The following is an 18,050-nucleotide window of genomic DNA, read 5'->3' as shown; positions in this document are numbered from 1 at the left end:
ATAGGCCAAATTGTGTTTAGATTAATCAAATATGTTAAAATTGTAGTAAGTTTTTTTACGTTTTTATAGTTTACGGATTTTTTTTTAAATATCGCAAATCTCCCATTTTGTAAAAAATGTAAAAATAAATATATTGAAATAATTATTAAATTCAAATATACAGTAATTCCATAGAAAATCGATATAGTGCAACTCCGAATGTCGTGAAATTCGGTGGGCTTGCATTTTATCGGAAAATAGTTAAACCCGTATTTTTTTTTATTTCGTCATTTGGGTGACTAATTTACAGATAGGGTAGTCCAAAAAATCAGGGTTTTAATTATAACAATATAACGCATAGTTTTATCTTTAATGAGAATTAACGATTTAGAAAAAATAAAAAAAATAAAAAAAGGAGTAGCTAGTATTGAAATATATGACTTTCTATTTTCAAAAATCATATCTCAAAAAATATAAAAACAAGCATCGTTGACGCCAAATCTCCTGCATTTTCATTGAAAATATTAAACCAGGGTACCTCTTTGGTCCCAAGATCATGAAAACGTGTAAATACAAACCCCCCAAGTTTAACGACAATCGGAGTTGCAATACATCGATTTTCTATGGTATGGCTGTATAGAGATATATGTTGTAAATGATGTTTTGAAAAGACGTTCAGTCTATCGAAACACATAACTTGTCTGAAGAAACTGTTAATCTACTACAGTTCATTTTCAAAATATTTTGCGTGTACTTTATTTTGTCCATTGCTGAATCTCCGAAACCAGTGAACTGAATCCAATAAAGTTTTTAACACTTATTAACAATATATCAATGCTTCATTAGTCTTTAAAGAAAAGCTTCTGTTTGAATATTGAAAAAATATGATGGAATGACCATTTTTAGATCTTTAAAAAAATGCTATTTTTTACATCAATGTCATTTCATTTTAGTTCAGTTTGTTTTCTGCTTCGGTTTGCAGCGGACGCAGCACAATATCACTCCGCAGTGATTGGTATCATTAGTTGGTTCGATTGTCATACAGTGTCGGTGCTTGAACTCTTTTGTTCGCAATCGCTTTGTGGTTATCGCCTGTTCGTCAAAGCAATGATTTGCAATACGTTGCAATTTCGCTTCCCCGTGGGAGCATCTCCACCCGGCTGGGAAGAGATTGCTGGATTCACAAAGCGGTTGAATGCGGATGTGAAGCAAATGGAAACCATCTACAAGATGCCACAGGATAAATCGATTTGCATCAAGTTCAAATCGTCGGAAGCCTTCGAAGACGCATTAGGATGTAATGAGGAGTGTTTGAAGTTTGCTTACTCCAACGGTACAATTGTCGACGTGTACATGTCCAGCGCGGGCAGAAACGTTGCATATGTGCGAGTCTTTGATTTGCCGCCAGAGTTACCCGACAACGCTCTGTCGTCGGTACTTGGACAGTATGGAATTGTAAAAAGAATGGTGAGAGAGAAGTTTCCAAGTGGTTTTGGATTAAATCACTTGCACACTGGCGTCCGTGGTGTGTACGTGGATATTGAAAAGGAAATCCCTGCTGCCTTGGAAGTTTGCGACTGGAAAGCGAGGATATTTTATGATGGCCTCAAGAACAAATGCTTCTTGTGCAATCTGGAAGGGCATCGAAAAGATTCCTGCCCGCAAAGGAAAACCCAGAAACGGAAAGAGAAAAGGAAAGAAGTATCTTATGCGGAAATAGTTGAAAGCGGAGTTGTGTCATTGTTGGACGAAACGGATTCTGTCGGAGAAGAGATGATCGAAGAGGAACTAATTGACGCGGAAATAATACAAGTTACGGAATCGGAAGCAGCACGACAGCAGAGACTCCAGGAAGAAGAAGCGGAACAGAAGATAAGACAGGGGAAAGCATTAGAAAAGTTGACGAATTTGGCTTCAGCGATACAGGAAGCGGTAAACAAGCAGCAAGCGAGTGAGAGACGAGCACAATTTGCCGCATCAGGATCCACGGAGATGCTGCGTCCCAAAAAAGCAGCTCGAAAAAGCACGAAGTGATAATTTTAAGTAAACCAATTGTTTAACCATTATGTTTATTCAATACTCTGATTTTGGCTCCGTAATGTGCTCTGCACGAATGAGCCTATAAATAAATGCAAGAAAAAAAAAAAAAATTCATTTTAGTTTTAATATCCAAAGATTTTCTACTTCTCTTCTCATGATATCTTCAGTAATATACCTCTCTTCTTTCTATTAGTCTACTATTTGGATTAAAAGAAGAACACATTTAGAAGTTTTGGCATATTTTCCTCTATTTGGATGAAAATGTAAAGCCGGTATAATTATTACATCGTATCTAGTATCAATATATTGGTAATGAACGCTTAACATTTTATTAAATTTGATTGACTGGTTTCGGAGATATGACAGTTCAAACGTCTAAATATTGTTCTGACTTCGTGAAAGATGGCCTATCCCAAACATTTTGACCATCCCCTGTATTATTACGATTAGTCGGCAAAAGCAGTGTCCACGTCCCTTCCAAAACTATTGCAAAAATTCGCCTAAAATCCATATGTATAGAAATGCTACAAGAAGCTCCAAAAGAAACTGTGGCACTAGTTATAAAATATAACAAAAAACGATAGACAGCTTTACCCTTGAAAAAGGCCAAATAAAGTAGCCCGAAACGTCGGGCAATGCCAATTTAATCGTTTGGATTCCCTAGACTGAGAAAGCCAAAACCTCCAAAAAATTACGATTAGTTTAAGCCAGGATCACAGGCCACAGTTTTGTCCTTGGCAGGATGTTCAACTCTCACAACACGTTTCGTACCAATCCTCCCTACTGTAGGTAGGGGAGCCCGACACGAAGAGAATAAGTAGTTGCCTGGTTGACAGGGGAAAACTCCTCTCAAGCTACAGAAGCCGGTGCGGTGCGGTGTGTTATGGGTCCTGTGTATGTCCTTAGGCGATAACAATGAATATTACGTCGTCAAGTGCTCGCCGCCAGAATGATAGCGAAAGTTTTATGAGTGATAATTTCGCTAATTGCAAAGTTATAAACACCTCTGCAGGATGCGGGCAGGCGAACTGGGTTGTCGTCGTCGAGAGATACCGAGATCCCAACATACACTTGAGGCGAGTTTGTCCTTGTTTGCCTGATGATGGTCGTTGAGATTGATGATGAGTGGTCTGCTCGTACCTTCGCTCGCTAAATTACCTTGTCTGTCGCGCATCTTTCATCATCAAAGCCGGGGTCCGTCGTCGCTGTCGACGCCGTACCTAGCAATAAAAATGCAAATGTGTTCACTAATGAATGTTTTTCTCTTTTTTCCTTTCTTTCTCAATTGCAGCACTCGGAAATCTTGGAAGTGTCCTTAGCGCACAAGGCCGCCATCAGGAAGCCAAGGAGGCACTGAAGGCGGCCCTCAGCTACCGCCCCAACATGGCGGATGTACATTACAACCTGTAAGTATTGTGCTTTATGGGGTGGTAATTTCTGGGAAAAATGTCACGGTCACTGCAGGATAGAAATTGTACACGTCTCAAAATATACATTGTGGAGGAAAAAAATATTGTTTCCACTTACAGCCGATCAACATCTGAAGTAAACACTTCTCTCAACAGTTTTGATCTGCTTTCAGATATTATTGGTAATCCATTAAAAACAAACCACTGCACAAATTGGCTCCTCATCCTGAGTGATTCTTAATCTCGTTCTATTTTTATTTTTTCCTATAAAAAGCCCAAACTCACCGAGCTTCTTCCTTTCAGAAATACATTACCAATTCATCGAACCGTACTGGCCCATATTCTGTTTTGTCTTCGAAAAGTCTCAAGCCCGTAGGCTTCAAAGAGCAGACAAATCCATTTAAATACCACATTGAAGATCAAGCCATGCCCCCCATCCCTAATGGAAAACTTTCAATCTTCGGGGAAAATTGGTTTTCCTCCTCGTCTGCTTACCTGCTGCGGTTCCCCCGCACCCCAACCTCACATACGCACTTAAGTATGAGTGAAACAAGCAAAAAAAAAGGAGCCCAAGCAAAATATTTCCTTTTGAGAGTGCCATCAAACGAATCGATCAATAGCCAGGTTCTTAAAATAATGTGAGGTTTTCGTTTGATGGATCCAGTCATGTGGAATGCGCTCTGTTTGTGCGATGATGTGGGTTTGATCGGTTAGGCCGTGATGTGTGTGACAAATGCAGCCAGCCAGCTGGCTGTGTCGAGAATTTCATCAATTTAAAAGAAAATTCCTTTGATGGTTGATGTGCCGGTGGCGGTAGTTTGGTTTTCCCGGGAGGATCTTTGAAATGTGTTAAGAAACGAAGTGAGGTGTTTTATGGTAGTCAAATCTTGCGGTTTGAATTTGATTGATGTAGCAAAAATATCTTTAAATCAAAATTAAAATGATGCTTCAAGTTAAATCTTGTTGTGATCCTTATAATTTGATCCAAGTATTTCCTCTTTCATCCTTCTTTTTTAGTGTTTTAATATTTTATTTATCCAATTGCCAATACCAACAGACAAATGATGGTCCTAATATGAACCACTAAAATTAGAACTAATCAAAGAAACTCGAACAAAAAACAACATGAAAAATTTCAATACTAATAGTAATCCGATCTAGATAAAAATGCAATAAAGTTACGACGAAAATTCTCACGATTTGAAGCAAGAATTCTCCTTGAAATTTTCAGAAATTTCTTCAAGATTACCTCCAGGCACACCACAAGACATTCCTTTGGAATTCTTTGGGGATCTATCGAAAAATTACTGAAATGTTTTAAATAATTTGAGCGACGACTCCTTTAAATATTCCTCTTTGTATTCCTTAAAAATACATCCCTGTCACAGCATTTCTTTGAATTTTTTTCGGGGATTCCTCCTGAGAATATATTGCGAATTTCTCCAGAAATTTTCCTTGACACTTCTTCAGCACTTTCCAAGAAAATTCTCAAAAGATTCCTTAAGGGATTCTATAGGAAAGTGATTCGAGGTTTGGTAAATAAGTTTATGGTTGTATTCCTTCATGTATTTCTTCAAATAATATTTTTGAATGAATTCCTCTCGAACTATTGTCAATTTTTTTCCAGAAGATTTTCTTTGGAATGTCTCTGAATACTCTTCTTAAAATAAAAAAAAAAGCTTCTAGGAATTTTTCCAGAAGTTTCTCCAAGAATTTCCCCAAACGTATCATCAAAACACGTAGTTCCAGAAGATATGTATTCATAAAGATTCTGAGATTCTTATTGTGAATATTATGATTTTTTTGTCTTGTGTATTCCTTTGGAAGTTCAGAGATTCTTCCAGAATTTTTTTCAGAAAATATTGCTTGAATCTCTTTAGAGGTACCAAGTATTACTCAATTTATTTATGCTTTTTTTCGGGCATTTATTTGGTATTTCCGGTAATTCCTCTGTAAAATTATCAAGAGATTCTTCTGGAAGTGCTTTCAAGTAGACATATTCTTGTGTTTATTTTGACCTGACATCAGGGACTCTTTCAGAATTCCTTCCAAAGCATCTCTTAACAATTCCTGCAGAAATTTCTCCAGAATCTATTTCGTAACATTTAAGGATTTTTTCGATGAATATTTGCAGAGGTACTTAAGAGAGTTCAACTAATATGTGTGATCTAGCTACTTTATCGGCGCTGCAGGCTTGGGGAATCGTTTTGATTGGGGAATCTATTTTGATTCGTTTTGATTTTGATTCCCCAAGACTGCAGCGCCGATAAAGTAGCTATATTTGCAGAGGGTTCTCCACTTCTTCCCGATATTATTTCTAACACTTATTCAAAAATTCCTTTTTTATTTCTTTTGCAGTTCTCAAAAAAAAAATCCTCCAGGATTTTTTTGTATTTTTCTCTGCAAGTTTCATTCCAGAAATGTTTTCAGGGTATCTTCAAGAATTCTCTCAAGGATTCTTTCAGAAAATCCTACAGGGTTTCCAGAAATTCATTTGGGGAAGAAAAGAAGAATTCCTCCAGTAATTTTGTCGATGACTTCTACAGATTTTTTAAAAAGATATGTCCAGCAATTCCTCCATGGATTTTTTCGTGGATTACTCGTGATTTTTTTTTTCTAATAATACAGCAGGTATTTTAAAGTGATTCTTGAAAAAAGCTACTAGGTATTATCTAAAGTAAACATCCAGGAATTGCACAAGAAGTCACTTCAGAAATAGCTTCTGCAATTTGTGTACAGGAATTTCTACAAAACAATTCCAGAAATCCTTCTCAAAGTTTCTAAAGGTATCTCCAGGAGTTTTCAAGAGATTTCTTGACAATATTATTTAAGGAATTTCTTGAGACAAGGTTTTCTTGGAAAATCGCTGAAGAGTTCTCTAGTAAATTTTAAGCAATTCCTGGAAGAATTTCTGAAATTTCGCTGTAGCAATATCTGAACAAATTCTGTAGTGATTTCTAAAGACATCCGAGGAGATATTTCTGATTATTCCACAAGATAAGTTTCTTGAAAAAAAGCTGATTTTTTGCTTCACAAAGAATTTTTGGTGAAATGATGGGTGAAATTCACGCAGCAATTTCTGTAGGATCAGTTATGTCAGAATATCTGAAAAACTCCATGGAAAAAGTTTTGAAGGAATCCCTTGTTAAACTTCCAGAAGAAATCTCTCGAATTTTGAAGAAGTTTCTGATGATAAAAACTTCTTCTCAAAGGAATTTTAAAAGCAATCCCAGCAAGAATTTCTGACCGAAATCATCAGAACAATATCTCTAAAAAGCTTGGGAAGCATTTTTGAATATATAACTGGGGGAATATTCGAAGAAATCCCAGGGACATTTCTAAAGGAATCTCATGGGGAATTTCTCGCGAACTTCCTGAAGAAAAAACTGGAGAACTTTATCACCCTCAGTACAACTCCTTGAAAAATTATTTTGAGGAATTTGCCGAAAATTCATGGGGAAATCCTGTAATGAAACTATTGAAGGATTTTCTAAAAGTACTCTTGGAGAAACCGCGAACGAATTTCTGAAAAAAAATCCTGAATACCTCGAAAACCACATAGATCCGCTTCTGAAAAATTAAAATAAAAAACTCGTAAGATATTTTTTAACCCAAATTTTTTTTGTCTTGATCTAAATGTCATTTTTCGTCATCTTAAATCGATTTAAATGTTTTGGAAGTTGATTCTTTTTAATTCGTGATTTTGTAAATTTTGGTTTCCGATTTTTTTTATTATTTTTTTATTTTTGAGAATCCCTATTAGGGTGGCCCATACTTATATGAAGAACAAAAATTTCGAAAAATGCCAAGTCTTACCTCCTCAAAATTCAAAATTTGAGCAAAATCGGTTAAGCCTAGGGGGGCCCTTAAAACGCTTGAAGTTTATGTGGGAAAACTTGGCCAAATGTATGCAGAAATTTTAAGTTTTCGAATTTTGCCGCTAGGTGGCGCTGTAAGCGTTCAATAAACAAGCCCTTTGGTATTATTGTAGGCGAAGCGATCCGACGGCTGTGAAAAAAGTTATACCCTAATTTTCAGCAAGAACTGATAGCTCGATAAATATTTTTATCTGCCCGATATCTCAAAATTCAATTCCCTACCAAAAAATTATGAAGAGGAGGGAAGGGGGGGGGGGGGGAGGGTTAGACAAAAAGTCAAAAAGAAATGTGTATCATTCTTAGTGGTAAAATATCCCTATTTTTTTCCGTGGGAAATTTTATTTTCTGTGTAACTATAAGGAGTGTATTCAACTGCTCTCTTTTTTTCTCAAATAGAAAACTTGAGGAAAAATTGAAAATATGTGAATTGTTTCAATTCAATGATTTAAAATAATATAAATGCGCTTTAAAGCCACTCAAATCCATTTCAACAACAATCTCTGGAGGAATTCATGAGGATTCTCTAAAAAAAATTGAAAACTTTCTGGTGAGAACTCCCAATGGAATCCCTAAAGAAATTTCTGAACAAATCTCTGGTGAACTCTCTGAAAAATATCTAAACGAATGTCTGAAAATTTTCTGAAGAAACCAAGAGAAGAATGTATTGAAAAGTCTTTGAATAACATTTAAAGCAACCCTGTAGAATATTCTGAAGGAACCCCGGGGAAAATTTCCGATGATTTTTTTAATAAATCCCTAGGAGAATTTCTGAAGTAATTCCTGGTACAGTTTCCGAAAGAATCCATAGTCATTTTCTTGAAAGAATTCTTGGAATTTTTATTTTTTTGAGAAATTCATGATCATTTATCTGAAATTCTGAAGGAATTCATGGATATTTTTAGAAGAAAGCCATAAAAGACTTCATTGGACTTGAAATCCCAGGACATATTTATTTAAGGAATTATTTACAATATTTCCAACAATTTCTGGAAGGTTCTTTGGAAGAATTCTTGAAGGAATATGCGAAAGATTTTCTAAAAAAATGCTTGGAAAAATTAGGCTGAAGCCTTTGATTTTTTTCCAATAATCTCTGAAAGCTAAAATTTCTCAAAGAATGATTTTTCGGAAAAAAAATCCCGAAAATCTATGGAGGATTGTTTTGAGGAGACCCATGGAAACTTTTCTTGAGGAGTTTTGAAGAAATTTAAGGAGGATCCTCTCAAAGAAAATTCTGGAGAAAACTCTGAGGCGACCCATGGAATATGTTCTGAGGAACTTTCAAAAGAAATAAGTGAAAGTCTTTCCGGAAGGAATTCCTGGAGGAATTTCTAAAGGAATCCAGAGGAGGTTTTATAAAAAAGCAATATTAATTTCTCTAACAATCTCTAAAAAATTTGAAAAAAAAATCCGAAAGAAACAAGTTTTCTAAAGGAATCAGCGGAAGAACTCCTGAAGAAATTCTCAGGGAAATTCTTGCATTCATTGATGGCAGAAATACTTTTAAATTCTGTGAGAGATTTTCTAGAGGATTCGCTGGAGGAAATTCTAAATAATTTTTGAAGATTTTTAAAAGTTGGCAAAGTCTACGGATTTTGCTGTAAGGAATCCGCAAGGAATTCCCAGTATATTTCCAGCAGAATCCCAGCAAGACTTCATGGAGGTTTTCCACCACGAATTTGTGGAGCAATCTCGCCAGCATTCCAGGAGCGATTTTTTGGAAATTCTCAAAAAATGAAGAGTATTTCCAGTATGAAGAGGAATTCCTAGAAGGATCTATAGCGGTATCTCTGTGTGCATTTCTGGATGAATACAAAGGGAAGATATAGCAGGGGTTGCTGAATAAATTTCATCAATTGGAGGATTTCCAGCTAATATTTGTAGAGGTAGTCCCAGAGCAATTCTTGGATAAATTCAAAGAGAAATTTCTGGAGGAGTCCTTGGAAAAGTCTCTGAAGGAACCACATTTGGAGGAGTCACTAAAGGAAATCAGCAGGCATTCCTGGAGATATTCCTAGAAAAAAATGTGTTGTAAAATCCTTTGAAAAATCCCTGTAGAAATCATGGAAGAAACTTCTTGAAGAATCCCAGTGGGTAATCCTACAGCATTTCTTCGAGGAATTCCCGAAGAAATTCTTGAAATGGGGAAATCTTTGAAGAAATTTTCTTGGAATTCGTTCACAACCACCAGGACTTTTCTTGAAATCTTGCTGAGATTGCTCCAGATGTTACTCCAAGGATTCCTGTACAGGTCCTTCCTGTAAATCCTCCAAGGTTTCCTATGGAAAATCTTCTTGTGATTTCTCCAGAGATTTTTCCAAGGGTTTCCAAAGCAATACCATTTGAAATGCCACCAGAAATTCCTGCTAGGATTTCTTCAGATATTTCTACTAAAATTTCTTCAGAAATTCTTCCTGGGATTTCTTAACGAAATTCATCAAATATTAAGAATTGCCTGAGGAATCCAAGCGAAAACGCCTGGGGGAATCTCAAGTGTCTTTTCAGCAGGAATTACTGAATAAATTTTTAGAAAGGTTTCTGGAGAAAACCAGCGTAAATTTTTCAAGAAATATCAGAAGGAATCACAGCAAGAAATTTCTAAAGGAACCACAGCTGCTACTGCATGAAATGAAGGAGTGAAGGAATGAATGAATGAAGGCAAACGAATAAATCCTTTTCGGAATCTGCTTGGAAATTTCCCAAAGTATTCTTCTGAATTCATTTCCAAGAGAATGGGAAAATTAGATTTTTATCCAAAAAATTCCAAAATTATTCACGAATATATGCAGGTATTCTTAATTGAATCTTTCTTTCAATTTTGCCAAAAACTACTGCAGGATTCACTCTCTACTACTATTTGTCTTGAAATTTGAATATTGGTTACAATTTTAACGCAACTTTCTTTTGAGAAGTTCTTTCCAGAAATCCTTTGAGAATTATCATTTTTTTTCTGCTTCAGCGATTGCTCTAGCATTTCTTTCACAAAATTTCTATACGAATTCGTTTCAGATCACTTTCAGGAACATTTCTGTTAATATAGGAGTTTGTGACCGTTCAATCGTCACAATAAAATATTTGGTGGCAAGGCCAGTTGAAGGTTGAGAAAAGAAATAAAAATATTGTTATTTATGTTCGTGTTGTCAAACTCTAAATGTCTAAATGTCAAAATATTCGTCTGTCTCCACTCTTATTAGTGTTTGAGTGACGTCTATTTTGTCATTTAGTAGCCCCATGGTTGATGTCTTTCTGAAATATATTTTTTGTTTTGTGTTTATTCCGACAGTAGTTTATTTATTTTTCTATTTATTTACTTATTTATTTATTTATTCATATATTTATTCATTTTCTTATTTGTTTATTTATTCATATATTTATTTATTTTTGAGTTAGTTTATTTATTTATTTATTTATTTATTTATTTGTTTATTTATTTATTCAGATTTTTTATTTTTCATAGTTTTTTTCATATTTATTTACAAAATTTTATAATATATGCGGAACAAGTATATAGGGACTTTTCATTTGTTAAGGCTAAGCATGCAGCCAATTTGTCGGAGTAAATTTTAAAGTAGTATGGGACATCAACCATTCTAGTGTGTAAGTTTTGTTCTGCCTGTGTTCCCGAATCGTCAAACTTCGTCCATCATCGTGTCTGCTATCATCGTCATCGTCGTCATGGAAGTATGATCGTCAGCTATGAGTTATGATGGGGTATGTTTGGGGTTTATGTGCTGGCTCATGGGAGCTATAAATAGTTGCCGCGGAATAGAGCCAGGCCTCTAGTAATTTTTAAAAGTCCGGAGGAGTGACGCGATAGTGTCGGTCCGCGAGTTAGTCCGTCACCATACTGACCGCGGTAGTCCCTCGTAGTTCCGTTACAGTGTGTAGGAAGTGCCTTTAGAGCCTAGAAGTTTTTAATAAGAACCTACATTAAAACTACGAATAATAGATGTAAAACCAAAATCCACAGTTAAAATGCCCTAAAAGTTAAACATCTAAAACAAATTAAAAGTTGTACGGATCACCGGAAACTCACCACTAACGGTTAAAAAAAAGTGCACCCCAGACAATTTAGTTAGTTTTAACCGCGCTAGATTTTCGGTGATCGTTAACGTACGCCATGTGATCAAGCGAGCCAGTGGTGAACAATGAACTGCAGTTATTTGTGAATAGTGTTATTGTGGCCAACCGGACATATTGTGGAAGACCCGTGAACAATGGCATTTCGTCAAACCTGTGGTTGTCCGGTAATTGGTGCATGCTCGCTTGATCGGCCACAAACGCGCGCTCTTTAGTACCACTCCCCGGACTGGGACATTGGCCACCGTTACAATCGGCCTTACCGACACGCGACCGGGTTTTTCGAAACGTTTGGAAACCACAGTGAAAACCCCAAGCCCCAAGAAGAAGAGAGAAGAGGAGAAGAAATTGGAAGTGTAGAAGGAGAAAGAAGAAAGAAAGTTCCCCTTTGTGCCCGCTGAACGATGTTCCGGAGTCGTCGACCATGCATGCCAACGGAGTCATCGATCGGCCGCAACGGTGAGCGCTAAAAGTTAATAAAGTAAAAAAAACGTCAAATAGAGTTTTCCGTTTCTTGTTTTTTCAATAAATGTTGTGTATGGCCTTCTTAACCTCAACTGTTCTTTGTTTAAGATTATTTTCCATGTAAAGAATCTTGTTCCGCCATTTTGAATTGTATTTGTCCGCCTTGCCACCAAATATACACGGGAAGATTGTCCGGGAGAACCACCGTAAACGACCCTGAGAAAAGTAGGTTGACAACCACTGCTCCATTGATTTTATATGGGACAGGGGTTCCCAACCTACTTTCAGTAAGTATCAATTGGCGCCCAACGCAAAAGTTTTGAAAAAGTGTTTTTCTTCAAGGCCTGAAGTAAAACCCTTTTTCGATCGGTCTCCCGGAGAATTTCAATTAATTTAATTAATTTCAATAATCGCGTGGTCGTTAAGTGGAATTAGTGGACTCAAATACTTTATTGCGAAGGTTGTGGAAAAATCAAATTGCGGATTGTTGCGGATGATGATAACCCATTACATAAATGCAATTATTTCAAGTGTTGAGTTTAGTTACAAACCAGAAATTTGAGCAACTTAGTTATTAAGGAGTTCTTTCTGGAGCTTCGTTCAATTCAACTAAATCAGTGTTGCATTTTTTTCCATCTACCAACAAAAGCTTATTTTTTGCAATTTAATCAAAGGAAACTGTGATAACTTAGATTATTTATTTATTTTTTTTGTGTTTCCTGTGATATATTTATTGAGATGTTATTTATTTAAATATTTATTCATATATTTATTTATCTATTTTTGTATTATAGTGTCTTTGTTAATATATTCATATATTTAGTAGAGGCATTTATTTACATTATTTATTGATTATTTTTCATAGTTATTCATTTACATTATTTATTTATTTATTTTGATAGTTTTTCATATTAAATATCTCAATATTTTTTTCAATTAAAACCAAAAAGCTAAAATGGCTTTAGCTCGCCCAACATTCGATCAAGCTAGTGAGCTTATCATTAAATGGTATTATTCCATGAGAGTAGATTTTCTGGAAGTCGATGAACTGGAGTGGGAACTTGAATCTCGATCAATAACAATAGACGACAGCCTGAGCTTAACTCAGAAACGAAAATGGTTGAGAGATAGCCTTAAAATTGAAAAACGTAGTTCAATGTCGTGCTTAGTAGGTATTTTAAAAGGCGAGGTCAAAAACGAAATTGAAACATGCATTCATAAGTTCCTAGAATTGAAGGAGAAGTGGGAGTTAATTGCCAATGATGATGACAAAAATTGCCTTGGTGCACGTCTGTCTCATGTAGGAGCTCGAATGGTGGTGATCTTAACATCGGCTAAAAATTCACCAAATTTGCACAGTAAGTTACAAAACATGCTAGTGGAGCTGGTTGGAATTTTAGAACAAGGGTTGAATGATCCACCACTAAATGAAACGGTAGATGAATTAGCAAATCCGGTAGAAAATAATACAAGAGTTAATCAAACGAATGCAAACTTAGCTGAGTGTGATTTAACAGTAACAACACCGCCTCCTCGAATGACAGTCTTGAGTCAGGAGGACCTCGACTGGATTCATTCTTTGCAAAACAGAATTGTGGATTTGGAGTTTGAGCTGCAACGCAGGAAAGGAAGAGATGTGGGAACTCAAACGTCCGACGAGATCGCTCCGCTTCGGGAACCTCCCCGTATGACTTACTACAATCCTAACCATAATTTCGGTTCGTTTCCATGGACCAACCCTCGTCCTCAAAATCCTGTACCATCTGTGGATCATTTCAAACAATCACATGGAGCGGATTCATGTGACACTCGATTGAGTAACGCCCATAGTAATCCTCCTATGAACACAACTTTTCCAATTTCATCCCACCATTCAAATATCAACAGACTAGGGAATGATCCCCCTAATCAACAGACATCCCTTCCATCAAACCCCATCCAGCAACCAGTTCATGATCAATCGCATTTCCAGTCGTTCTCTAATCCATACCTTCCTAACCAGTATGCAGTACCATATCAGACACGTCACACTTTACCTGTTTCCAAATGGAATATAGCAAAGTATAGCGGAGATGATCAAGGTCTCAAATTAAACGAGTTCCTGGAGCACGTTCAGGCACTTTCCCAGGCGGAGCGTGTCTCGGAACGAGAGTTATTCGAGTCAGCGGTACACTTATTCACTGGGTCGGCGTTGAAGTGGTACATGTCCCAACGATCGACTGGAAGACTGATGAACTGGCAACATCTTTTCTTTGAACTGCGTAGAACCTACATGCATCCGGACTTGGACGCCTTGATTAAGATGAAAATCTATCAAAGGCGCCAGCAAAAGTATGAATCTTTTCATGAATTCTACTTTGAAATGGAGAAATTGTTTCGAACGATGAGTTGCCAGATCCCGGACTTCGAAAAAATGCAAATTCTCCAGCAAAATATGCGGGTGGATTACAAACGGCAAATGACGTTTCTACCAATCGCTGATCTAGAAACACTGGTAGCGGCTGGTCAAAAGCTGGATGCTTTAAATTTTTCCGCCTATAACAAGGTCTTTGGAACAGACAAAACTGTTCAAGCGATCGGTAACAAGGATTCAGGCGGGAAAAAGAAGCAGAAAAGCAATATAAGCCAGTCTGATCCTCAAGTCTCTGGCCAGATAGCAAGCGTAGGTCAGCCAGGGCAGTTCAATCCTAACCGAGGTAATCGTAGCCAACAAAGGCCTACTCCAAATCAGGATACTAAACAATTTCCTCCAAATCACTCGCGTCCCGAGCCTCAAAGCTCACAAGCTCAAAATCCACCCAAAGAAGCGGCTCCGTCCAATTCTCCGATGCCTGGTCCATCAGGGACCCAGCCACGACCAACGCTTACGTTAGATGACGTGGTCAACAACCATACTCCCCCTCCGAATAACACTTGTTTCAACTGTGGCCGATTCGGTCATCACACAGTTATGTGTAGACAGCCTCGGGGTACGTTTTGTAGTACGTGTGGTCTTCGAGGTTTCCCCACAGATTTCTGTCCGTTCTGCATAAAAAACGGTTCATCTGCGAACGAAAATCGCCGTCCGCAAGGGTCCCAAGCGTAAAATCGTCAAAACCAACTCAAGAACGCGACCTTCCACCTTTTTGGGAGTCCGCTCCAACCGATCTGTACACAGATACAACAGTAGTGTGTCAAATTACATATCCCTACGAGAATGACAATCGCCCTTATGTAGCTGTGAAAATCTATGGCCTCTACATACACGCTTTGTTGGACAGTGGAAGCAACTACACCATTATCAGCGAGAAAGTTTTCTCAAAACTAAACCTAAAACGTTTACACAAACCTCCACTCAATACTTCGCTGAGGTCTGCTAGTGGAGACAATCTTAAAATTCTTGGTGAAGCACATCTTCCATTTTCTGTCCAAGGAAAAGTGCGTATAATCCCCACATTGGTAGTTGGGAACCTCTCTATCGACTGCATTTGCGGTATGGATTTCTGGAGTAAGTTTAGAATTCAACCCACTATGCTGTCAAACGGACAACACTCTATTGTGTCCACCGTGGAAAAACCCGCGAATGATTCATTACTAACCGAACACCAAGTACTTGCTATTGAGGAGGTGAAGAGACAGTTTATTCCAGCACGAGATGGTAGTCTTACATTGACTCCTCTAGCCAAACATAAGATTATTATTAAGGAGGAGTGGAAGAATCAACCTCCCGTCCGGCAGTTTCCATACTGCATGTCACCCAAAACCCAAGAGTTAGTAGCAGTAGAACTGCGAAGGCTGTTGGATATCGGAATTATAGAGAGGAGCAGCTCGGATTGGTCCCTAAACTGTGTTCCAGTTATTAAACCAAACAAGGTAAGGCTATGCTTAGACGCGCGCAGAATCAATGAGCGAACTGTGCGTGATGCATACCCTTTGCCGCACCCTGGACGCATCTTAGGTCAACTTCCAAAAGCAAACTTCCTCTCAACCATCGACCTTTCCGAGGCCTTTCTTCAGGTCCCTCTTGATCCAGAATCAAGGAAGTATACCGCGTTCAGTGTGCAGGGCAAAGGGTTGTTCCAGTACACCAGAATGCCATTCGGCCTTATAAACAGCCCAGCCACTCTAGCTCGGCTTATGGATTCTGTTCTTGGCCATGGTGTACTGGAACCGTACGTTTTTGTGTACTTGGACGACATTGTTGTGGTCACAGAAACGTTCGAGCATCATGTACAGCTCCTCACTGAAATTGCGCGTCGTTTAAGCCAAGCCAATCTCAGTATTAATCTCGAGAAGTCCCGCTTTGTAGTCTCAGAGGTCCCATTCCTAGGGTATCTCCTGAGTACAAACGGCCTGCGAACCAATCCAGATAAAATACGACCGATCGTGGAATACGAACGGCCAACAACCATCACCAAGCTTCGGAGATTCCTAGGAATGGTGAACTACTACCGTCGATTTATAGAAGGCTTCAGCGGAGTTACTGCACCTCTAAGTGACCTCCTCAAAACAAAGTCGAAGGTGATTCAATGGTCAGAAGCTGCTGAAGAAGCCTTCTGCCAAATTAAGGAGCTTCTGATTTCCTCTCCTATACTCGGAAGTCCCGACTTCACAAAGGAATTTGTGATTCAGACTGATGCCAGTGACGTTGCCGTAGCAGGGATTTTGACACAGCAACAGGAGGAGGGAGAAAAGGTGATTGCTTACTTCTCGCACAAGCTTACTACGCCACAAAAGAACTACCATGCGGCTGAGAAAGAAGCTTTGGCCGCAATTCTAGCAATAGATGCCTTCCGTGGCTACATAGAGGGATACCATTTCACTCTAGTTACGGATTCATCGGCGTTGACTCACATCCTGAAGACCAAGTGGAAGGTAGGATCCAGGTGTAGTCGATGGTCGCTAGACCTACAGCAATTTGATATGACCGTGGTTCACCGTAAAGGTAAGGACAACGTCGTCGCAGACGCACTGTCGCGAAGCCTCGTGGCCGTCATTAATTCACCTGATTCATCCTGGTATTCTACCATGGTCGACAAGGTGTTAAACCAACCAGACGACTTCGTAGATTTTAAAGTGGAGGATGGACGTCTATATAAGTTCATTTCTAACCGCGATCTTCCTTGCGATTCCCGTTTTGAGTGGAAAATGGTTCCCAAAAGTAGCAAAATCCCAGGTGTTCTGACTGACAGTCATGATTCTTGTCTTCACCCAGGCTATGAAAGGACGCTCGCTCGCATCCGTCAACGGTACTATTGGCCGAAGATGGCAGGAGAAATACGTGCGTATGTCCAACAATGTGGCACTTGCAAGGAGGTTAAACCTGCTTCAAGACCTTTAGCGCCTGAGATGGGCCGCATGCGTATTGCCAGTCGTCCGTGGCAAATTATTTCTGCCGATTATATCGGTCCACTCCCTCTTAGCCGCCGTGGAAATCAACACATACTGGTGGTAACTGATTACTTCTCCAAATGGACTTTAATCCAACCAGTAAGAAGTGTCAGCAGTTCAACTCTCTGTTCCATACTCAAAGAGCAGTGGATTCTACGGAATTCCACCCCAGAGGTAATAATTACCGATAATGGGAGCAGCTTTATATCACGAGAGTTCAAAGAACTGTTAAATCAGTTTAAAATTAAACACTGGTTAAATTCTCGATACCATTCCCAGGCAAATCCTGTGGAAAGGGTTAACCGAACCATAAACGCTGCGATCCGCACTTACGTGAAGGAAGACCAACGTCTATGGGATACCCGAACTGCTGAAATTGAAATGGTTCTTAATACCAGTGTACACGCTTCAACGGGATTCACCCCATATTTTATCACACACGGCTACGAGTTATCTGAAACTGGATCCGATCATAAATTCAGTAACAAATTTTGAAAACGACGTATAATCAATGGTGTAGCATTGATTATACGTCGTTTTCAAAATTTGTTACTGAATTGTCAAGACATGAAGACAAGCTGTCACCTGAGGAGCAAAACGAGCGGAAGAAGCAAATGTTCACCCGCATATACGATTTAGTTACTAAAAATCTTGAGAAGGCTTATGAAACTTCTCGTAACCACTACAATCTTCGTCATCGGCAATTTTCTAAGTCGTTTGTCGACGGGCAGCTTGTTTACCGAAGAAACATGAAACTGTCCAACGCCGCTGAAAAGTACAATGCCAAGTACGGGCCACAATTCCTTCCTTGCCGCGTAAAGCACAAAATCGG

At 38.4% G+C, this 18,050-nt stretch overlaps 2 protein-coding genes across 4 annotated transcripts in view; both read left to right on the top strand.

Moving 5' to 3' along the window:
• The window catches only part of LOC115261027 (protein O-mannosyl-transferase TMTC2), a 1,032,251-nt gene that overhangs the window by 713,597 nt on the left and 300,604 nt on the right, over positions 1-18,050 (top strand). For all 3 annotated transcript variants that reach the window (XR_009997427.1, XM_062849978.1, XM_062849977.1), the window contains exon 6: positions 3,311-3,425. Coding sequence is in view for 2 of the 3 variants with exons in the window: in XM_062849978.1 (XP_062705962.1) it covers positions 3,311-3,425 (115 nt within the window). In the remaining variant the exon portion in view is untranslated. The remainder of the gene's footprint in view (positions 1-3,310; positions 3,426-18,050) is intronic.
• Positions 10,703-17,671, top strand: LOC134287641 (uncharacterized). The gene is made up of 2 exons (XM_062849976.1): positions 10,703-14,763; positions 15,649-17,671. Coding segments are annotated over exons 1-2 (1,962 nt in total). The 5' UTR covers positions 10,703-12,803; the 3' UTR covers positions 15,651-17,671.

This window comes from Aedes albopictus, chromosome 2 (genome assembly GCF_035046485.1).
Source record: "Aedes albopictus strain Foshan chromosome 2, AalbF5, whole genome shotgun sequence".
Lineage (NCBI taxonomy): Eukaryota > Metazoa > Arthropoda > Insecta > Diptera > Culicidae > Aedes > Aedes albopictus.
This window is presented reverse-complemented; position numbering and strand designations above follow the sequence as displayed.